Here is a 24,954-nt window from a genome sequence, read left to right as displayed (position 1 = left end):
AACACATTTGGCTATACATGTACATTCATTCACATGTTCTTAACATTTTTACTATCAAAGTGTTCTAAATTATATTTACTTTGTTAAGTTTATTCCTGTATTTTGCTTTTTCCTAAAACATTTATTTCAGGTTTAGATTGTCTTTGTCATAGACATTCATTTAATAATTTTGTGAACTAAGCATAGAATTAACCATGTTGAAATGTATAGTAATTTGCCAGTTGTCTTTGAAAAAGATAGTTTTTTTTAATACTATTTAGATATACCATAAATCTGTTTACCCTGCAGGTGTGATGAATGCAGACTGTGCTACCATTTTGGCTGTTTGGATCCCCCTTTGAAAAAGTCTCCTAAACAAACAGGCTATGGATGGATATGTCAGGAGTGTGATTCTTCATCTTCTAAGGTAAGGAGAAAAAAAGTCCATCAGAAGAAGTGTTTTACTTCATTTTGATAGCCATATCATACCATCTGCTTCCTAACTTTAAAGAGAATTATAATTGTGAATGACCAACATTTTAATCTAATGCACTTCACTAATATTTTCTGATGGTGATTTTATAGTGCTTAAAATAAGGAATAAACAGCTTTACTAAATTATAGTAGTTTCTTCTGAAATATTTTAGCTGTTTTATATACTTTCCAGTTAATGTAACATACTAAGTAGTGTTCTAGTCACCAAAGAAAGTCACCCTGTGCTAATTTACCACACCTAGGGAATGGCAAGGAAATTCTGCCTTGAGTAATAAGAAATTTGTTTTGACAAATATATATTAATATATATAAATATGAGTCAACAGAATAACCAATAAAATCCAATTTTATTTTGTAGATGACTCATTAAGTGTATTGTAAACGTTTGATAAAATCTGTTCTTTGAGATTGATACGAAATAAGTCAGAAAAAGACAAATACTATATAATTTCACTTATGTGGAATTAAAAAAGCAAGACATGAATATGGGGGGAATAAAAGAGACGTCTATTTTTGAGAAAGCTAGTTTTTATAACCTAAAACTTGTTTTTTATATTTATTTAGCTAAGTGAAAAGAATAAGGTTGTTTAATATTTTATCTCCAAAAATTACTGAGGTTATATTTTTTGAATATCAACACTATAATCTCAAATTGTAGTAATATACAGTTTAAGATTATTATTTCTTTAAAGTCTGTGAATAGTTAGACTCTTGGTACTTTAACTCATTTGACAAAAATATTGAATGTATTTGAACTAAGATATTCTGGTCAGCTATAGGTTAATCACATTGTTCTTCCTTAAGTAGACAATGGAAATCAGCTATCTATCCAGGGACATGAAACCGTCTCAAATGCCATTTAAATACATTTGTCAGTCCTAGAGTTAGTTAAAATTGATATTGAATTCCTTTCGGATGGTGGAATCAAATGTGTGTATATGTGTATGTGTCTTTGTTTTTTTGGCCAAATTGTTGCCTTTAGATTTTAAGTCTAATTTTGAATATTCAAGAACCTTGATAATGGCCAAGGAGAATGGTTTGTGGATTGAGTCTAGTAATTCATTAATGAATGATCCATTTTTAATTTGAGATCCTCCAAAGGATAGAAATTCACTTTTCAGTGAATTTCAGAACATACCGAATCATGAGTAACCCCAAAGGCATAATGGGAGTGTGTATAAATGTTTGCAGTTTTACCTTTTAATAAAATATAAGTTTTTGCAAGAAAAACAAAAAACTCCAAATACATATTTTTTAAGTTAAAATGATTACCTAGGTTACCACAGAGGCCATCTGTAAAAATTTACTTATGAAAAACTGCAGAAAAACATTTGGTTATAGAAAAAAAAACCATTTAAAGCATTCTTTAATCAACTTTATTAAAAAATTTTACAGACTTGTATAATGATTATTAAAATAGAAAATAATGTGCATTTTATTTACTAACCAAACATTTTTGCCCAAGATTTTAAATATACAATATCAAAAATTATTTTCCAGGCATTTTACTAAGACCCAGATTTTAATAATAAAAGCTATTGCATGATTAAAAAAATGCTTTACATAAATTGTATTTAAAAATTTTAAAAATAGTGGTTGTACTATAGATCTTACAGAGTTGTCTCATACCCCCCTCCCCACAGCAACCCTCAGTTTATTTTGTGAGATTAAGAGTCTCTTATGGTTTGTCTCCCTCCTGATCCCAACGTGTTTCATTTTTTCCTTCCCTACCCCTCAAGCCCCTCACTTTGCCTCTTAATTAAATTCCTCATATCAGGGAGATCATATGATAAATGTCTTTCTCTGATTGACTTACTTTGCTTAGCATAATACCCGCTAGTTCCATCCATATCGTTGCAACTGGCAAGATTTCATTTCTTTTGATGGCTGCATAGTATTCCATTGTATATATATATGCCACATCTTCTTTATCCATTTATCTGCTGATGGACACCCACGTTCTTTCCATAGTTTGGCTATTGTGGACATTGCTGCTATAAACATTCGGATGCTTGTTTCGGATCATGATTGATTTGTGGTTGTTGAACCAACCTTGCAGCCATTGGTCGTGGTGAATAATCCTTTTAATATACTGTTGGATCCTATTGGCTAGTATTTTAGTGAGAATTTTTGTGTCTGTGTCCATCAAGGATATTGGTCTGTAATTTTCTTTTTTGATGGGGTCTTTGGTTTTGGGGTCAAGGTAATGCTGGCCTCATAAAATGAGTTTGGCAGTTTTCCTTACATTTCTATTTTTTTGTAACAGTTTCAGGAGAACAGGTATTAATTCTTCTTTAAATGTTTGGCAGAATTACCTGGGAAACCATCTTGCTCTGGGCTCTTGTTTGTTGGGAGATGTTTGATGACTGCTTCAATCTCCTTACTGGTTATGGGTCTGTTCAGGTTTTCTGTTTCTTCGTGGTTCAGTTTTGGTAGTTTATATATCTCTAGGAATGCATTCATTTCTTCCAGATTATCAGATTTGCTGGAGTAGAGTTGATCAATATATGTTTTAATTGTTTATATTTCTATGGTGTTCGTTCTGATCTCTCCTCTGTCATTCATAATTTTATTTATTTGGGTCCTTTCTCTTTTCTTTTGATAAGTCTGGCCAGGGGTCTATAAGTCTTATTAATTCTTTCAAAGAACCAGCTTCTAGTTTTGTTGATTTGTTCTACTGTTCTTTTGGTTTCTATTTCATTGATTTCCACTCTGATCTTTATGATTTCTCTTCTCCTGCTGGGTTTAGGCTTTCTTTGCTGTTCTTTCTCCAGCTCCTTTAGGTGTTAGGGTTAGGTTGTGTGCCTAAAACCTTTCTTATTTCTTGAGAAAGGCTTGTATGGCTATATACTTTCTTCTCAGGACTGCCTTTGCTGTGTCCCACAGATTTTGAACAATTGTGTTTTCATTATCATTTGTTTCCATGATTTTTTCAAATTTTCTTTAATTTCCTGGTTGACCCCTTCAATTTTTTTGTAGGATGCTGTTTAGTCTCCATGTATTGGGTTCTTTCCAAATCTCCTCTTGTGATTGAGTTCTAGCTTCAGAGTGTTGTGGCCTGAAAATATGCAGGGAATGATCCCTATCTTTTGGTACTGGTTGAGACCTGATTTGGGTTTTTTTTGTTTTTTTTTTTTTTTTTAAAGATTTTATTTATTTATTTGACAGAGATCACAAGGAGGCAGAGAGGCAGGCAGAGAGAAAGGAGGAAGCAGGCTCCCCAATGAGCAGAGAGCCCGATGCAGGGCTCAATCCCAGGACCCTGAGATCACGACTTGAGCCGAAGGCAGAGGCTTTAACCCACTGAGCCACCCAGGCGCCCCTTGAGTCCTGATTTGTGACCCAGGATGTGATCTATCCTGGAGAATGTTCCATGTGCACTAGAGAAGAATGTGTATTCTGTTGGCTTTGGGATGGAATGTTCTGAATATATCTGTGATGTCCATCTGGTCCACTGTGTCATTTAAATCCTTTATTTCCTTGTTGATCTTTCCCCTACTATTACTGAATTATTGTCGATGTGTTTCTTTGATTTTATCAATTGGTTCATGTAGTTGCCTGCTCCCATGTAAGGGGCGTAAATATTTAAAATGGTTAGATCTTCTTTTTTTTTTTTTTTTTTAAGATTTTATTTAATTATTTCACAGACAGAGATCACTAGTAGGCAGAGAGGCAGAGAGAGAGAGGAAGGGAAGCAGGCTTAGCAGAGAGCCCAATGAAGGGCTTGATTCCAGGACCCTGGGATCATGATCTGAGCCAAAGGCAGAGGCTTAACCCACTGAGCCACCCAGGTGCCCCATTGTTAGATCTTCTTGTTGGACAGACCCTTTGAGTATGATATAATGTCCTTCCTCATCTCTTATTATAGTCTTTGTCTTAAAATCTAATTTATCTGATACAAGCATTGCCACCCCAGCTTTCTTTGATGTCCATTAGCATGATAAATTGTCCCCCCACCTTAAAATCTGGAGGTGTCTTTAGGTCTAAAGTGAATTTCTTGTAGATAGTATATTGATGGCTTTTGTTTTTTTATCCATTCTGATACCCTGTGTCTTTTGATTGGGGTATTTAGCCCATTTACATTCAGGGTAACTATAGAAAGATATGAGTTTAGTGCCATTGTATTGCCTGTAAGGTGACTATTACTGTATATTTCTCTGTTCCTTTCTGGTCTACTACTTTTAGGCTCTCTGTTTGCTTAGAGGATGCCTTTCAATATTTCTTGTAGGGCTGGTTTAGTGTTTACAAATTCTTTTAACTTTTGTTTGTTCTGGAAGCTTTTTATCTTTCCTTCTATTTTCAATGATAACTTAGCTGGATATAGTATTCTTGGCTGCATACTTTTCTCATGTAGTGCTCTGAATATATCATGCCAATTTCTTTCTGGCCTGCCAGGTTTCTGTGGATAAGTCTGCTGCCAATATAATATTTCTACGATGGTATGTTATAGACTTCTTGACCCAAGCTGCTTTCAGGATTTTCTCTTTGTCACTAAGACTAGTAAGTTTTACTATTAGGTGACAGGGTGTGGACCTATTTTTATTGATTTTGAGGGGCATTCTCCGTGCTTGTTTCCTTCGCCATATTAGGGAAATTCTCTATTGTAATTTGCTCCATTCTGCCCCTCTCTCTCTTTCTTCTTCTTCTGGAATCTCAATTATTCTAATGTTGTTTCGTCTTATGGTATCACTTATCTCTTGAATTCTGCCCTGGTGACCTAGTAGTTTGTCTCTCTTTTGCTCAGCTTCTTTATTCCCCATCATTTGGTCTTCTCTATCACTAATTATCTTCTGCCTCATTTATCCTAGCAGTAAGAACTTCCATTCTTGATTGCACCTCATTAATACCTTTTTTGACTTCAGTTTGGTTAGATTTTAGTTCTTTTATTTACCCATAAAGGGATTTTATTTCTCCAGATAGTGCTTCTCTAATATCCTCCATGCCTCTTTTGACCCCAGCTAGCCCCTTGAGAATCATCATTCTGAACTATAGATCTGACATGTTACCAATGTCTGTATTGATTAGGTCCCTAGCTGTCAGTACTGCCTCTAGTTTTTTTTTGTTTTTGTTTTTTTGTGGTGAGTTTCTCCACCTTGTCATTTTATCCAGATAAGAATATATGAACGAGAGAATAAAATACTAAAAGGGTGGCAGAGACCCCAGAAAAATGTATAGTGACCCAATCAGAAGAGACCCCAAACTGTGGGGGAGAAATTTTTAAAAAATACATACATATGTGTGTGTGTGTGTGTGTGTGTGTGTGTGTAAATATATATATATATATGTATATACATATATATATGTAATTTTTAAAAAATATATATCTATATATATTAGACTGGTGAATAGAACATAGACACCCACTTGATTTTGGGTGTATTTTGGTCTCTTAGTAGAAACTGCCTCCCAAAAGATTAAAGAACTAAAAACTTATTTATATACAAAAATAAGGGTAAATATGATGAAGGGATAGAATATGAGTATAAAAATGAAAATTAAAAAACATTCTAAAAAAGGAATTGATAGGTTGGTTGGAACTAGAAAGAAGAAGAAGAAAAAAAAGGGGGAGAGAATGTGTTCAGGCTGGATTCTAGACTAAAACCCTGTGCTTGATTTAGGGTATATTTTGATCTATTAGAAGAAATGGTATCCCAAAATTTTTTAGGAAAACAAAAAATCTTATATGTATACAAAAAATAAGGTTAAGTACAATGAAGGATAAAATATGACTATAATAATGAAGGTTTAAAAAGATTTTTTTTAGAAAGGTATTGTTAAGATGAACTAGTTAAAAAATGTTAAGAGAGGGAAGAGGAAAAGAAAATTAGAGTAAGGAAAAAAATTAAATTTTAATTTAATTTCGCAAGATTAAAGGATCATGGAGTGAAAGCCATGAATTCCAGGCATTGCTTTCCCCTAGCTCTGGAGTTCAGCTGTTCTCCTTCATTGGCGAGCTTTGTCTTGGCTGGATATTCTTGCTGATCTTCTGCCAGAGGCCTGTTGTAGTGATTCTTAAGTGTCTTTACCCAGGGCGGAATTGTACTGCCTTTGCCAGGGGCCAGGCTAATAAATCTGCTTGAGTTCACGCTCAGGAGTTTTTGTTCCCTGAACACTTTGTAGAGCTCTGGAATGAAAATGGTGGCCTCCCAGTCTCTGGCCCAGAGGAGCCGAGAGCTCGGGGCCTCACTCCTCAGTGCGCTCTCGGAGATAAGCAGTCAATCACTCCTATCTCTCTGATTTCCGGCCACGCTCTGGGCTCACCTGGCCAGTGACCAAGCGTTTCTGTCTCTGGCACACAGCCCCATTGGCAGTCTCCAAATCCAGTAGATTCCTGCCTGCAGAGGAGGAAGGTGAGTTTCCCTGGATCTGCCACTTGTGGGATCCTTGCTCAAAGAGCAGTGATCCGTCTGTGCCTTGGATCATGGTTTAAGGTAACACCGAGCTGAAAGCTCACTCTCCGGCTCTGTCTCTGTAGTCTGCTTCCCTGTTGTGATACCTGGGAGCTCTCACAATCAGATACCCCCGATCTTTCAGTGACCCCTGGGTCCTGAGACCACAGTGTCCCTGCGAGGGCTCCACCTCACTTAGGCTATGGAGCGATGTCCCTCAGTGGAGCAGACTTTTAAAAGTTCAGATTTTGTTCTCCACTGCTCTTCTGCTTGCCGGGAGCTGGCCCCTCCCCCACAATCTCTCTTCCCATCCTTCGGATTCACTTCTCAGCACATCCTGTCTTTCAGAAAGTGGTCAATTTTCTGTTCCTAGAATTGCTGCTCTTCTTCTCTTTGATATCTCCTGAGTTTGTAGGTGTTTGGAATGGTTTGATAACTATCTAGCTGAACTCCTGGGACCTGATGTCATTTCAGTCTGCTACTCCTCCACCATCTTGCCTCTCCAATCAGCCCCATTTATTCACTTTTTAAAGAATGGCTTTAAGTTATATAGTAAAGGGGTCCTATTTCACATATGTTAAGAGTATATCATACATTATGTAATGCACTAGAATGCCAGTAGCCATTGAGAAGGATAAGGTATTTTTATTTTTGTTTTTGTTTTTTCCCTCTTTACAAGACAATAGGTCTTTGTACTCTGATGGAAATCCATTATGGAGGCTCATTGTTAGAAAACTTGCATTGTATTTTCTGTATTCTGGCCTCTGATTGAATACCAGATATAAACACCCAACTTGGTCAAAATTTCATCTAATTATGGTATCTAATCTCTGGACTGTCACAGCATTTTACTGTAAGGTTTACAGCAATGAAGTGGATTTGTATTTTTATCATACCAACATGACTATTGTATGCTTATATTTTTTTCCAATAAAAAAATTAAATTTAGTGTAGTAGTTAAGCTGGAAACTTACTCTGTTTCCTTGAATATTTGTGTTGCATCCATTTTGTTTTGTTCACTTTTGAAGACTTCCATTCTTGACCAGCACGTAGTAGATTTCTGTTTAAATTTTCCTTTGAAAGATGTTTGCCAGTTTGGGTCCTAAGAAGAAAGCATTGATGGATATAATGTCATGCTTTATAATTCAGTGAATTGCTTCAGAAACCATTTTAAATTAAGAAATCAGTTACAATATTAATATTAAAATATTATTAACATCTGAGCCAAAATTAGGATCATCTTAGGACCTAAAAGAAACCCATAGTGGAAGTTAATATATGTTGGTTGTCCTTCATTTTCTTCTGTTGGATTTGGTGGAGTATTATTTGTTAGATAATACAGTGTATGTTTGCCATGATCGTATATTTTAATGATATGAAAAGTAAGATAGAAATAGTTATTGCCTGGAGAAGGGAAGTGAATCAGTTGCTAGTAAATTTAGGTGGGAGGAAGTGAATGTGTAAAATTGTGATGACCATAAAATCACATATCCAACTTCCTTTCTCTGTCATAATCAGGATTAAGTCCAAGAAGTCTCGACTTTATTATGAAAATTCAACTCCCATATAAGAAATTACTTATTTTGCTTAGAATTTTAGATAAACTACAAGGTGAGGGTATATAGCTGAATATGTGCTTGAAAATGCATTGCACTTTAAATATTAATTTAGCTGTTAATATTGTTTCCAAATTTTATGTAGCAGGGGAAACTCTAAAATATTGCTGTGTATATTCTCATGTCTTTGTCTTTCAAGTAACAGATTTATTGCTATGGGTTTTATGAGGGCAAAAACCTTCTGTCAGAAATCCTGCTTATTACTTTTATGGAAATTCCACTGAAGTCTTAAGAATATTCATCTTATCATAACCCATAATTTAATGTTTTAGTACATGATAAAATATACCTACTTATAGTTAGTTTTAATATTGACTTAATAACAATTTACCTAAAAGTATGATAATGTTTTTCTAGTTGAGAAATAGTTGATTATATATAACATATTAGTTTGGGGTATGATAACATTATCATTCAATATTTCTATATAGAATGAGTTTTTATTCTATCCAAACCCATGAAGTATGCATGATAAGACTTTCTCTCCCTTATCAACCCATTATAAACCTAGTTAGTTCTCTTTTGTTTTCATGAAAAAGGACTACATGGACACAGATACATACCTATACACATGCTTACATGGAAGCAAATTCACACACATAGAAACACACGGAAACAGACATGCACAAAACATACCTTCTCCTATAAGCTGTGCTTCAAAGATATTTGACTAATGCATCAGCTATCTGGTCAGTGTATTGGGTTTATGTTCAGTGAAGCTAGTTCATTGCTACCTATCACTATGCATTAGTATTTTTCTTTCTGCTCTTTACTCTGTTGTGATAATAGCATCATTAATGAGTGCTATGTGCCTGGAAAAGAAATATATTTTATTCTTAATCCTCCTCTTCACCTATCTCTTATTTTTTCTCCTCTCTCTATCCCATCTATCCATCCAAGCCAAATAGCTGGAATTATCTTCAAGCCTTTCTAATCCTTGTCTCATAGAGAAAGTCACTTCCTGAGTCCTTCAAATTTTCTTCCTTAATTGTGTCTCCAGTGTGCTCTTTGTTCCTTTCCTCCATTGCTTCTGCCTTGATTCAGTGTCTCACTTTTTCCTCATTCTATCAGTTTTTCCTATTTTGAAAACTATCTTAGTAAATCTGCCATACTCATCTATTTTACTCATTCTTTTTACTAGAGGCCTCCAAAATGAAGTGTTTGCACCCTAAGAAATAGACAAGATAAGTAATAAAATCAACTTAATTCTATATAGCTTCCCACTTCAATTTCTTACCCATCTTATAATGTAAATAATGTAAATACTGTAGTATATGTAACTTCATATATATACATACATATGTGTGTGTGTGTATATATAAAGATGCATATTTAAAATATTTTTAGTATGGAGGTACATCAGCTATAATGTTTGGATACCATACTTCTATGCTGGTACTAAACTTGTCTTTTGTAAAGTATAACTTTAATCACTTGATAAGTTTTCTGCAAGTCTTCTCCATTCTCTTCACCTTTCTAATTAATTTGTGGGGAAGAAACTTGAGACTATGCAAATATCCTATTCCTCATCAAACTTTCATTTTCGCTTTTATTCACTAGGTTTACCATTTATTTGGATGTTCATATTGTCCCAGATTTGGCTAATAGAAGCCACTTCAGGCTGGCTTCTGACACTTAAGCCCGGCTTCTATGTCCATGTGACATGACCCCAGTAATATTCAAATACTTCCTTGCTAAAGATGTTCCAGGCTCAACTATACTTTCCCTTTCCCTATTCTTGGAACCAAGCCATTTCTCCAAGGAGCTCCATTTCCTTTCAGTGGAGAATGGTATTTAGAAATCAAACTGTGGGTACTAGATGTGCTCATTATTCCTTCTAGGTCTTCTCAGTAGACAGAGCCACAGAGCCAAGGATTAGATGTATGTGTACATACACATTTGCATCTATATTTCTGCCTTTGTAGATATTGGAAACCATTGCAGTTCTCTCTTCCTTTCTATATTTGTAACTCCCTAACAGAAAACTGGCTCCCATTATTCTTAAGTATATATTTTTTAAAAAGATTTTATTTATTTATTTGTATGTTTGTGTGAATGAGGGAGAGAGAGAGAAAGAGCACTTGAGCAGAGGGATCTGATGCAGGGCTTAGTCTCATGAACCTGAGTTCATGACCTGAACTGAAACCAAGAGTCGGATGCTTAACCAAGGTGCTTCACATTATTCTTAAATATTTTTATATGATCAGTCCCCTGATGGTAAACTAATCTCTTGTCACTCTCTAATCCCACCCTATATAGACACCTATTTTGCCTACTATAGCCTGATGGTTTTTAGACTGAATTGTTTGGGAGGAGGTAAGAGAGGGAAAGAGGGTGGATATTTATATCTTTTACAGCTTCCTAAATAATTTTAATGAGCAGTCAAGAATAAGAATCTGTTTGGTGCAAAGCTATAGAGTATATACCTGGCAGATCATTGTATGACTACTAGAAGATGAATTGTCTTAGCATGGAGACCTCTGCTTCTTTGTATTTGATCTATATAGTATACTACTTTTGAGCAGTGCTAAGTTGAACTGATAACGCACAGAAATGTCGTCTACATCCCTATGTAAGATTTTCTGGAACAACAAATACAATACATGCCTCCTCAGGCAAGTGGTGCTAGTTGATAACCAATTATTTGTATTAGAAATCCCTGAGTAGGGAAAGTGATGACTTTCTTTCATCTTTATTTTCTAGTTTTCTGCATTAGCAACTAGAATTCTATAACTGATATACCCGAGTAAAAAGTACATATATAAGTGCTGATTTTCAAATAAAATATTCATTATGAATTTTGCCCCTTTAAGAATGAAACAAAACAATTTCTCCAAAGAGTATCTTGCCACAATAAATTAAACAAGCACATTTAATTGAACCTGGTAGAATTGGATGTCTGAATTTTTTTATGATGAAAATTATGAAAAATATAAAATTAAGGGGCACCTGGCTCGCTCAGTTGTTGGAGCATGGGACTTTTGTTCTCAGGGTTGTGAGTTCGAGCCCCATGTTGAGTGTAGAGATTACTTTAAATTCTTATTAAAAATTTTTTTAAAATTTAAATTATTATTTAAAGTGCTTTTAAATTTGAACTATATAACTTACCTGTTAAAGAAAGATTTTTTTAGAATATTTTAACTATCGATTTGACGTCTGGGATTTTTTAAGAGTATTTTAACTATCGATTTGATGTCTGGGATTTTATTTAATATTAGTTTAAATTTTAAGTTTATGGATTTAGCATGGTTGACTGAGATATTTGTAAAAATTGTACCATTTACCTAGTATTTTTCTAGCATTTGTATGACAGGCATTAAAGCTTACAACAGTGCTTTAGCATTACTGAGTTTTGATTTGCCTGCTTACTGATAGGTATGTAAAAGTCTAGAGACAAGTTGTTTATACAGTATCTTACAGTAGAATACCATAGAATAAATCTGTGGTAGTTTGTAGACTTACTAAAAAACTGGTGTAGTTATCCTTGATGATAGTTATAGTTACATATTTAAACTTTAGATTTCCTCTTCACTAGTACGTGAGATAAAGCCCACAGTCTTCCAGTGAATCTTCTACCTTATATCTAGATTAAGTTCAGGCAATTGGCCGTTACTTCAACATTTTCTGTGACAGGCAGAATTTTTTGTATAAATGTCTTATTTAAGCCCTTAGTTTTTGGATGTTGTAATTTGAGACTGGTAACAATGATTTTTGAATTCAGTAAGTATAATCATTAACCGTTCCACTGATAATAGTCGGCTACTGTGTTGTTTTTTTAAATAGAATATTTTTAGAAATCTGAACATTTGTATACTGAACTGGTTGTCATTATTGCTTGCTCAGAGGTTCTTTACTTGATGGTTCTAGACATTTTCTGAGACCTATTCCAGGTAGTACTTTTATCAAGTAATAGTTTGAGCTAAAGAAAGATTGTTTGTGGTTATTCTTTATAATAGAATTGGAATCTCTACTGATCTGTGTAGTTCCGTAACATAAGGTAATTTTCATAGGGACTGTGTAGTTAATTTTAAGCATATTTGTATGCTTTGATATGTCATGGGTAGATATTCCTTACAAATCTTTCTGAAAATATGATTTCTGTCCTCCAGGAAGAGTTTGTCAGTGTTCATGACATACATTTGTATATATTTCAACATCATGTTCACAGAAGAAAAATTACTGAAATCACTGAAATTAGATAAAAATATTAACACAATTTTGTCTAATTTATGTTAATAATTTACAGAATTGAAAAACTAAATCACTTTTTATATTATACTTACTACAAACTGGAAAAACAAAACTGTATTCTAATTTAGATGGCATGTGGGGCTGATGCATTTGCATAGCATGCTGTGGAATACCATATGTGATAAGAAACTAACTCATAACTAAGAGATAATTAATCAAAGTACAGTAGGGTGCCATACAAGGGAATGCCTTTCAAAACTCACTAACTTTATACTATCCTTTAGTTTTTTTCTTCTTCTGTTTTTCCTTTTTTCTATCCTTTAGTTTTTAAATCACTTTTTATATATACAATGAGGGTGAGAGACCTTGTTTGCTACAAAGAGATGGTCCTAGTTGGAATAAGCTAGCCCATTTTCAGAGCTATGGAACTAACGTAAATAATAGGAAAGGTTTAACTCCTAGCTTCAAAAAACAGTGAGATTTCATGGATTCCTGCTACAGATAGTTTATCCCTTCTAATTTATTAAACATTTAACTATTTTCATCATTGTGTGGAATTACTTGTCTGTTAAAAATTTTCTTTCTATCCTATGTATTGTGGTTACAGAAGTACCGTTTATCTACGGGTAACACTTCTTCAAATCTAAGCTAAGAAAATTCAAAAAAATGACTCTGAAAGTTAATGGAATTGAGCTCTTAAGTTAAATATATTTAAGTGTTCTAATCCTGATGTTCTTTTTTTTTAAGATTTTATTTATTATTTATTTATTTATTAAATTTATGGAGTTTCTTAAAATCTGAAGCATTGTTAAATAACAGAACAGTAACTTAAAATATAGGGAAAGTCTAAGTATGCAGTACAGTGTAGAATAAATAGCTTTATGAGCTTTGAAAAGAAACAGACTGGGTCCAGATATTAACTGTTGACAATGCTTGTGACCTTTAGCAGGTTGCTTCATTTCAGTGAGCTTCTGGTTGCTTATTTGTGAAAGGTTTAATGGCAATACTTGGAACAATAGAGATACTCAGTAAATGATATCTCTTCTTACTCTTAAAAATAAACAGTCATTTTAGTTACAAAGAGAAAAGTTCGAAACTAGTCCTAATATTCTGATTTTTTAATGTAAGAAATGTTTTTAAAAAGTAATTGCTCTTCAGCAATTTTCTGTTTTATTTTTTTGTCTTCACGTACCAAGTAAAAATCATTTCTTGCCTCTTTCAGAGTTCCATACTAAATAGAGTAAGGTCATGTCTAACATTTCCATTCACAAAAAAGTCCATTTGTTTAAATTTCTTGCTAGAGTTAAGAGGTCATGAAAGCTGTCTTTATAATTCATCTGTTTTTTAAACTAAGGTACCTATGGCTCTCTAAACTTTGAAAATGCATATTATTTTATTTTATAGTGTATTTTTTCTAAGTCTATTGTGGATCATTAGCACATCATTTTTTAAAAATATTGATGTAATGGCTGTTTCATGTTGAATATAGAATTATGGTCCTCTATGAATCACACAGATCATACACTAATGTGTTTCCTTTATTTTATAAGAAGAAGGCATATTATTTACAAAATAAAGGTTTACTGTCATATTTAAACCACTGGTTCTGCCATGCATTGAATAAAAAAAAAAAAAACTGGCATGGGGATAAAAGGAAACTTGTTTTTAACTAAAGATAGATTTTCTTAATAGGTAAAGAAATACAAGAAGAAATTTCCATAGACTGTCGAGAGGGATATTATTTCCTGGTCAAGGAAGGTCATGAAAACTATAAACCTGAAACTGAAATGAAAATAGGAAGTAAATAAAATGAAATTTAAAATTAACCATTGAAGACAGATGTAAGATAATTTGAGTCTACTTGTCAACGTATATACAGTTTTTGATAATAAAAGATTGCATCAAGCCTAATGAATGATTATAGAGAACAAGCATATATCAGCAACACATCCTTTTATCATATAAATGTTTGAAAACTCCTAAGGAAGGAAATATGGGAGGTTCTGGACTAGTCTTTCACATTCCTTGTGAAGCCTGGATATTAAGGTTATTAACTTTTAGGGCATACTGCGTAAACTTAATTAGAATATCATAACATGATTATGTGCCTTCAGTATGTCTTTTTTTTTTTTTTTAATTTTTTATAAACATATATTTTTATCCCCAGGGGTACAGGTCTGTGAATCACCAGGTTTACACACTTCACAGCACTCACCAAATCACATACCCTCCCCAATGTCCATAATCCCACCCCCTTCTCCCAAACCCCTCCCCCCAGAAACCCTCAGTTTGTTTTGTGAGATTAAGAGTCACTTATGGTTTGTCTCCCTCCCAATCCCAAGTATGTCTTTTTTTTTTTTAACATACAATGTATTATTTATTTCAGGGGCACAGGTCTGTGATTCATCAGTCTTATACGACAACGATATGTCTTTTTTTAAAAAAAAATATTTTATTTATTTATTTGACAGAGATCACAAGTAGGCAGAGAGGCAGGCAGAGAGAGAGGACGAAGCAGGCTGCCTGTGGAACAGAGAGCCCGATGTAGGACTTGATCCCAGGTCTCTGAGATCATGACCTGAGAGCCACCCAGGCACCCATGATATATCTTTTTTTTTAAAGATTTTTATTTGAGAGAATGTGCATGCACAAGTCGGGGGAGGGACAGAGGGAGAGGGAGAGAGACAAATAGTTTTGTCTCTACTCCAGATATCCACTTACTGTACCTACAGACTGTCTTTCAAACCTCCTCGGGCAGATTCAAGGTAGACTGGTGATACCTAATTCAGATTCAGTACAGTAGCATTCCTGGATTACTAATATACCATATTCCCTTTCTTCTTTTCGAGTTCTAGAATTGCTCAGCAACATCTTCAGGATCTTCTCTGAGCTGTAAATTCAGTTTTCCCCCCAAGATTTGCAGAATCTTCCCCAGTTGCTCCGCTTCATCTTTTTTCTTCTTCTTTGCAGCAGCTGATACTGGTAACTTCCAGTATCACTTGTAACTTCCTCCTTTTTACAAACGGCCTTCCTTCCCCTTCAGTGAACTTATTTTCTCCTGGTTTTCTCTCTTCTTAGGAGACCATATATACCTTTGGTCGTTTTGATAGGCTTCTTTTCTTACTTTGCAGGTGACAGCATCCATACCCAAAGCTACAAGAAAACTTGAGATTTAGGTTTAATGATCCAATTTCCCTCCCTCCCTTCCTTCCTCCTTTTCTTTCTCTTTCTATTTTATTTTATTTTTTTTAACTTAAAAAAATAATATTTTATTTATTTATTTGACAGAGATCACAAGTAGGCAGAGGCAGACAGACAGAGAGAGAGGGAAGCAGGCTCCCTGCTGAGCTGAGAGCCCAATGTGGGGCTTGATCCCATGACCCTGAGATCATGACCTGAGTGGAAGGCTTAACCTACTGAGCCACCCAGATGCCCTCTCTCTTTCTATTTTAATGATGTATTTTTTTTTTTTTTTTTTACACAAAGAGAGAATGTGTGCACAAGCAGGGAGAGCAGCAGGCAGAGGGAGAGGGAGAAGCAGGGAGCCCAGGGCTCGATCCCAGGATCCTCAGCTCATGACCTGAGGCAGAGACAGATGCTTAACTGACTGAGCCACCCAGGTGCCCTAACCCACCTATTTTTTTCTTAGTTAATTTTCTTAGAAAGAGAGACTTTCTGCCTTTTAAAATCTTATCCTTTGAAAAATAATTAAATATTTATAACTAAATATTTATTTTTAAATAAATTTTTTTGCCCAATAATTAAGACGTAATTTAGTGACAAATTCACCAAATTTTAGTTGTCCATTTCTACCATCTAGTAGACTGAGGAAAAACTAAAAAATTTTACAGTAGCAACTTCTAACAGGAAAGAGGAGCAAGTGAGTTTTGGGTGAAGATGTAAAATGGTGTAATCACTTGAAATGCAGAATTAGTTCTGGTAGTCTAATGAAAAGCATATTAATCATAGTTAACAATACTGTATTATATACTTGAAAGTTGCTAAGAAAGTAGATCTTAAGTGTTCTCATCACAAAAAAAGGAGATGGTAATTGTGATGTGATGGATATGTTAATTAACACAATGGTGGTAATCATTTTGCAATATACGTGTGTCAGATCAACACATTACATACCTTAAAACTTACACAGTGTTATATGTCAATTATATCTCAATAAAGTTGGGGAAAAACAAAATTACTACAAAGTTTAAATAGCAATTTATCTAAGTAGGAGAATACTTATCAACTTGATCTCCAAATGAAATATTGTTCTGGACATGTGATTAAACATACTGTAATTGCAGTCAGACTTTGAGTTTTCTTCTTTTAAGTTTTTTTCTTTAAAGCTAGAGAGTAATAATTCAAAATAGCAGTTTTTAATATAATTAACATCCTTTATATAAAATCTTGCTTTAAAAAAAATGTATGCTTGTCTTTTTATCTTTATTTTTTTCTTTTCTGTGACTCAGCTTTTCTGGAGAGAATTGGAATCAGAAAAGAAATTACATACATTGTGTTTTTTTTAATTTATTACAAACACAATACATGGTCATTAGAAAATATTTGGAAACATTTTAATAACAAAAAAAAAAATCAAATTACCTGCAGGGGGCACCTGGGTGGCTCAGTCTGTTAAACAGCTGCCTTCAACTCAGGTCATGATCCCAGGGTCCTAGTATTGAGCGCCCACATTGGCCTCCTGGCGCAGCGGGGAATCTGCTTCTCCCTCTCCCCCACCCCCAAATCGTGCTCTCTCAAATAAATAAATAAAATCCTTTAAATTACCTGCAATTATAGTACCTGTAAGCATCACATTTCTGCTCATGTTTCAATAGTATATCCTACTACAACCTACTCTTTAAAAATTTCAATCATATGTATTCTGTTACATAATTTTTTAAATTGTAACTGTATGGGACCATTTTCCGTGATGTTAGATACTTTTTTTCTAACCACATTTTTTTTTTGACCAGAGTTTTTAGTACTGTACATTTCTTTGCACAGATATACTCTTGGTATAATTTCTGGGTCAAAAAACTGAACATATTTAAAATAAAATATAATTTTAGAAATAATAATAGCAGCTAACGTTTATTGAGTACCTCTATGTGCCTGGCATTAATTAAGCACTTAAAACATGCCATCTCATTTACTCCTCACCACAGTCTTCAAGGTAGTTACTGTTTTGATCTCCTTTGTGTAGGGAAAAAAGTGAGGTACAGAGGAGGATTACACATATAAGTGTGTAACAGTGATTCAAACCCAGACCTTCCCTATTCTGGAGTCTGTTTTAGAAACTTGCTTTCCCGTATTGACCCACTGAGTCACCCAGGTGCCCCACTTTCCCATATTGAAATGGGTATTTTCTATTCTTTCTTGCATGAGATTCTCAAATTAGATTTTGTCCCGAAGTCACTGTAAATTTTGGTAATGTAGAAACTCAGATAATTTTGTATTATAAATAAACAGCACTATAACAGGACAAGGGAATACCTTTATTGTTAAGTGGGATCTGTTTTGGTGTTTTTAGTGAATAGGGAAATCAATAAAGCCTAGAGGTAATTCTTAAACAGATGAATTAATTAAAGATGTCCTACTGTAAGGTGTAGAAGATAGACCATAATGTCTCAAGTTCGAACTTTCTTCATAAAATTGAATGAAATGATTATTTTTGTAAAGGGAGTTACCACTTCACAGTATAGATGATTTATGTAGACCCAGCAGTATCTAATCTATTGTACTTGGAGGGAGGTGAGGGAAAGGGATCTAAAAGTGATTTTTTTTTCATTCGGCACTAAGTACTATATTTTTGCTGAATCAAATATTGCATCTAATGTTTGTCATTAACTGTGAAGTTTCAAAACCTGTACTGTGAAAAGAAACTAAAAGCAGCCATATTTAGTTTCTTTGCAAAGATAGTTTAAGAATGTTATGATTTGTGCAGTGTCTGCCACTTTGTGTACAAATTGGAAGGTTTAATATATATTTTTTAATATCAGCATTCTTTTACAGAAAAAAATTCCTTCTTATTCAAAACCAATACCTCATACATGGACCAAATACTAATTATATTGCAATTTAGATTCATTTGGATTAATTCTTTTGTTAATTTTTTTTGTCAGCCAGAGAGTATGAACTTATTACCTAACTTTTAATTTATGTTAAAAAACGTCTCCCCCCACCAATTCTTGGCAGCTACAGATCCACATGTGTAACTGTGGTGTTCTGCCGTATTTCCACCTGTGACCTAGCTCAGCCATCTATGTTCTTTTGTGATTTCAGACTTCTACAAGTTTTTTTTTTTTTTAGCTTTAATATATTGTTCCCTTTTCTCTCTGAACTATATTCATATGCTAAATTTAAACTCTGGTCACCTAAGATACAATTTACTTTAATGTTTTCTCTGAAGGTTTCTTAAAGGTTTATGTTGTAGTGTTATATCTTCATTGGAGTTAAGTTGGTTTTTTGTTAAATGTACCTTCAATAATGGCTACAAATGATTATCTGGTTCGCTGGTTTGAAAACTCTTTAAAGTATGCATATAGAGGTTACAGTTTTTAAAAATCACTTTGAAAAGTTCAGACTGCATGAATGCATTTTTATCAGTTCATTGTTGTGTTCCTAAGGGATTATACTATTTTCTCAACTTTCAAAGACATTACATTATTGTAGAGTGTAAATTCTGTTTCTAGATCAGATTTCTAGATTTAGATTACCAGATATTTGTGAATCAGTTTCCAAAGTGCAGCAAGGTAGTTTAAAGCAAGTCATGAATATAAGGTATTTTAGCATTCTTTCCTTGTTTTAATGCAGCAGTTTCAACATATGAACCACCACAACAAAAATAATTACTTAATAATTCAGTTTAAAATGTATTCGAATATCCAGTCATTAAGTTTACTTCTCACTTACTAGGTTTTCTGTACTTCAAGTCACTTAGGATTATGAAGAAAATGGGTATTTTCAGAAAACATTCTCTTCTTTTACGAGAAGGTGAAGTACTGTATAATTTAGATACTTGTCTGTCTTTTCCCTGTGACATTTAATGACAATGTGGAAGCTTTAACCTGTTTGCAGCATAATGACTATATTAAGTATTGTTTTATTTCCCACTTCTTTTGAGTGTTCCCAAGTCTACTACTCATGAATCTAATTTTTGCAGTGAGGTAAACTTTTTCTTTATGATTTAGCTGTTCCAAAATACACCAGTTTTTTCTTCCTTACTCGTTCACCCATCCTCATTTTCCCCCTGAGATGTAATGAATACTCTATCTGTTTGTGGTCCTTTATCAGTAAAAATCTTCCCTAGGATAGGAACCTCCCTAATAGTGTCAAATATAGTTAGTTGTTTTTTAAATTAATATTATTATTTTTACTCACTCTAGCAATTTGAAAAAAAAAAAATCCACAGATTAATTTTATGTAGACTATATAAGAAAATAGAGGTGGTCTTATCTGTTCTCTGTGTCAAATATTTGAAGACTATCCAGATTCCTCTTTTTAAAATACTGATCTTTCATTTTTATTCAAATATAAGTAAATTTCCGTCTTGAATTTAAGACAAGATAAGAACAGGGAGGCCTGTGTGGCTCAGTGGTTTAGGCAGCTGCCTTCTGCTCAGGTCAGGCTCCTTGCTCAGCAGGAGTCTGCTTCTCTCTTTACCTGTGCTTCCCTGCTTGAGCACTCTCTCTCACTTTCTCTTTGTCTCTGACAAATAAATAAATACAAATCTTAAAAAAAAATTTAAGACAAGATACAAACAGCAACTTAATTCTTTCTTCCTAGTCCCTTTAAATAAGCTGTGTTGGATCTGCTTTTCTCCAGTGACTGCTTTTCCAGTCTCCTTAAGGTATTAATAGTCATTTTTTTAATATAAAAAAAATCCAGTCTGGTATAATGTCAAGGCTTCATTCTCTCAAGAAGTTCAAAACTTCTTCTCTCCCGAGCTGAGGCCTGCTTCAAACTGGAAAAGCTTTAGTTTGATGGAGGCCATACTGGACTTTGAGTCTTTTTTTTGCTTTCTTTTGTGGGTTTTTGGTGATCTCATATTGTTAAGGCTTGCCTACCTGCAGTTCCTTTGATGTGAGTGAGAGTTGGATGCCTTCTCCTGTGCATTACTTATGACACATTTTTAGAATTTAAGTTCTTTTTGTTTCCTCTTTGCTTGGCATCACCTCATTCCCGCTAGTCTCTCTGTCCTCTTTGGCTAAATCCCTTTCTGGATAACTAGAATCTTGCTGTCTTTCACATCTCATTATCATTCCTAAAATAAGCACATACACACACACCCCTGCCCTGCAAGCTCAGAAAAGCAGGCATTCCATCTGTGGTCCTGATTTTTTTTCTCTGCTGCTCTACCACTGCGGCTAGTGGCATCACCATTCAGTCTCTGTGACTCTCAAACTCCTGTGGGGCAAACTCTCTGAGTACCTTTCAGAAAATCCTTCTCATAGGGGGACTACTCCCTTTAAACTTACTCTTCTAAAGAAATCCTTTTCTCTTGTCTCACCTTTGCTGTATTCAGTTTTCTCTTTTATGTGTGTGAGACTTTGACGTAATATTTTTTGAAATATTTTATCAGTGCATATCTTTACAAAAATGAAATCTCAAACCATTTATGATAGAGAAAATTTCACCCACACCATGAATCCTTTAATGTATACCAAATACCCAATCTCCATAACTCAAATTGTGATTTTTCTTAGTTTTTCTACTTCAAATACATTCTTCTAGTTCCTCAACTCTTCAAGACCCCTAGGCCCTCATCTTCCTTCTGATTTTATCACTCTCCCCTTATTAAAGTATTTTTTTGGCATTTAATATTACACTTCTAAAAAAGCATTAGAGCCCTCTATTATAATTCCCCAGCTTTCTCTGGATCCATTGTACTATTTAATCTTAACTGTTATTTTGTGGTTTTGTTTTTGTTTTCTGGCCAGAAATAACTGGAGAAATTTATGGACTTATGTTCACTTGTGAGCTCCTTATCAAATTTCCTATAACAACTGTATCAAATCTTTGCCACATATTTCAAATCTCAGTTTTATTTCCAACACCCTCATTTTTTCAAGATGACTGTCTCTAAAGATCATTGAGGAAAAGGGCCCATATCCCCATCGTATCTCCTCTCAGCCTTAGAAATAGTCCTTCATACTTCTCCTACTAAACCTTTGTTACTTTCCCTACCTCAGTCCCTTATTTCCTCTCTCCAAAGCTGGGGTAGGGTGGGGTGGCAATGTTGTTTACTTTTTTCCTTATTCCCAAAATCACCTTTCTCTTCATAATCTAGGTTTCTATTCTCATTAAGCCAATCTACAAACTTTTCCAAATCATTATTTTTGAAAGACCATTTTTCACATGTCCTTCCAGGTTAGAAAACTCCAGAAAGGAGTTCTCCATTGTCCATACTAGAGGACAGACATCAGGGTTTTATCCGTGACTTCCAAGGCCATCTGAAATCTGCCTCCATACTAATACTGCAAATAGCTCTGTCTCCCGTTCTCTCCCTCTTCCCTCTTGCTTCACTCTCCTCTCTCTATTATAAAGATGAGGGTATTTTTAAATTAATTGTTCAGCTTAAGTTTCCATTTATAATCTTTAGGACTAGACTAAATTTCTTTTTCATTTTTTGCTAGATTGTTCATTTAGCATTTAGTAGATGTTTCTTTGGATTCTTACTTATCTTTTTATGTCTGGGTTCTTTTTACCAGCTAGATTACAAATGTGCATGGCAGAGAGTATTTCTTCCATACTTTCTTGAAGACAAGGAGTCTCTGTGTTACATAAAATTTTTTCTAAGATAGATTTAAAATTGCTTTTACTAGTTCTTTACTGCTAGCTCATTTCCTATTAGTTGTTATTAAAATTATTTTTTAGTTTTATTTTGCTGAATGGCAGTAGAAGTACCATAGTTCTACTTTTTGCCTTAGATGCCCAAGGCTATTTGTTGAAACAACAAATGATGTCTGAAACATAAATTTCTGCCAGCTATGACCCAAATATGCATGAAAGAAGAGTAAGAAATATAATATCTGTTCAGCACATTTTAAAGTATCTTTTCTTAGAATAGTTTCTATTCCTGTCTAGTTCACTCAGCATTTCTGTTAACATTTATGAGTACCTGTTGATTATAGTATATTTCTTTGGAAAAGAGATACAGTTTTATATTAAAAAGAAATCGTTTCCTCCAGAATGAAGAACACCAGCGTTGTCTAAGAGGGTAAAACTAATCTAAAAGAAAATGTCTATTTTATATTTTTTGTACATAAATTGAGAAGAAATACTTATACCAGTGTTTTCTTTATCTTGTTGGCTCTGTCAGTTTGTCTGTAATAGGAACCTGATTTCATTGAATGAAAATCTGTGTCATATTCAAAAGATATGTGACACACTGTACTAGATGCTTGAGATACACTAAAATAATCAGACATTGGGCTGCCTGAGTGGCTTGGTCTGCCTTTGGCTCAGATCGTGATCTGAGGGTACTGGGACGGAGCCCCATGTCAGACTTTTTTGGAGTCTGCTTCTCTCCCTCCCTCTGCCCTTCTCCTCCCTCCCCCTGCTCATTCTTACTCATTCTCTCTCTCTCTCTCAACTAAATAAAATCTTTGAATAAAAAATCAGACATGAATCTGGCCCTTAAAAAACTTAATGTTCTAGTAGGATAGATAAGACGTCTATGCATATAGTCATAATACAAGATTTAAAGCGTTAAATGCCATTTGAAGGTCTAGAGAAGGTACTCTGGAAATTTAGAGATTAGGAACTTTACTTTCAACTCCAAGAATCAAAAACAAATTGGTGAATAATACATATTTGAATGGAATTATGAAAACTAGGTAGGATTTGACTAGAATGTAAGTGAGGATAAGCTAAGTTATGTAACAAACACCCCCAAATCCCAGATTTTTAGCAGATTAACACAGGTTGAATTCTCATGCAAGTAACATGCCATTAGAGATTGGCAGAGCAACTCCGCATATCACAGTAATTTGAGGACCCAAGCTGATCACAGTTTTTTATTTATATAAATATATGTATATAGTCCTTGGTACTGTAGCAGAAAATACAGCAAATTGCAGAATGGCTTTTAAAATCATATTTGGAAATTGACACATCACTTCAGTTTACATTCCACAAATTACATAGTTAAACCTACCTTTAAGAAGCCAGGGAAATATAATGCTACCATGTGCTACCACACTCCAAAGGCCTTTCTGGTATTTGAAGTAGTGTGGGGGAATCCTTGGAAGTTGAAAACTGTGTATAATTTCTAAGGAGGAAACTGTTAAACTTGTAACATATAAACATATAACACTTACTAATATGTTTTTAAATTTTTTTTGTTTTAAAAAAAATTTTTTTCAGAGCAGTTTTAGGTTTACAGAAAAACTCAGTGACAACTATACAGAGTTCTCATATGCCCCCTCATTCCTGCCCTTTTATTAATATGTTGCATTAGTGTGGTACGTTTGTTATTTTTTAATTTTATTTATTTATTTATTTTTTATTTGACAGAGAGAAATCACAAGTAGATGGAGAGGCAGGCAGAGAGAGAGAGAGAGAAGCAGGCTCCCTGCCAAGCAGAGAGCCCGATGTGGGACTCGATCCCAGGACCCTGAGATCATGACCCGAGCCGAAGGCAGCGGCTTAACCCACTGAGCCACCCAGGCGCCCTAAAATTAATGAGGCACTATTTAAAGTCCATAGTTTAGGGGTGCCTGGGTGGCTCAGTCTGGTAAGCATTTGCCTTTGGCTTAGGTCATGATTCTAGGGTCCTGGGATCAAGCCCCACATCAGGCTCCCTGCTCAGTGGGGAGCCTACTTCTCTCCCTCTGCAGCTCCTCCTGCTTATGCTCCCTCGGTCTCTGTCTCTCTCTCAAATGAATAAATAAAATCTTTTTTTAAAAAAAGTTCCAGTAAAAGTGCTTTGTTTTACAGATAAGGAAGGTAAAACTCAGAGAAGTAACCTCAGATTCACATTAGGGTTACATAGCTAATTAATGGCAGACCTATGACCAGGTTCGTGCTAGTTAGTACTCCTATAGTCATTCATTAATCTATCACTAAGCACTTAAGAAATTATTATACATTGTCATTAAATCTGCTCAGTGATTAAAAATAAGCTTACGGTGCCTGGGTGGCCCAGGGGTTAAAGCCTCTGCCTTCGGCTCAGGTCATGATCCCAGGGTTCTGGTATCGAGCCCTGCATTGGGCTCTCTGCGTGTCAGGGAGCCTGCTTCCTCCTCTCTTTCTGCCTGCTTTTCTGCCTACTTGTGATCTCT

At 34.6% G+C, this 24,954-nt stretch overlaps 1 protein-coding gene across 5 annotated transcripts in view; it reads left to right on the top strand.

The window, feature by feature from the left end:
• PHF14 (PHD finger protein 14) overlaps positions 1-24,954 on the top strand; it is a 205,140-nt gene that overhangs the window by 138,700 nt on the left and 41,486 nt on the right. For all 5 annotated transcript variants that reach the window (XR_014301283.1, XR_014301284.1, XM_082693323.1 and 2 more), the window contains one exon: positions 289-406. Coding sequence is in view for 3 of the 5 variants with exons in the window: in XM_082693323.1 (XP_082549449.1) it covers positions 289-406 (118 nt within the window). In the remaining 2 variants the exon portion in view is untranslated. The remainder of the gene's footprint in view (positions 1-288; positions 407-24,954) is intronic.

This window comes from Mustela nivalis (assembly GCF_964662115.1).
Source record: "Mustela nivalis genome assembly, chromosome: 12".
In the NCBI taxonomy this organism is placed as follows: domain Eukaryota; kingdom Metazoa; phylum Chordata; class Mammalia; order Carnivora; family Mustelidae; genus Mustela; species Mustela nivalis.
This window is presented reverse-complemented; position numbering and strand designations above follow the sequence as displayed.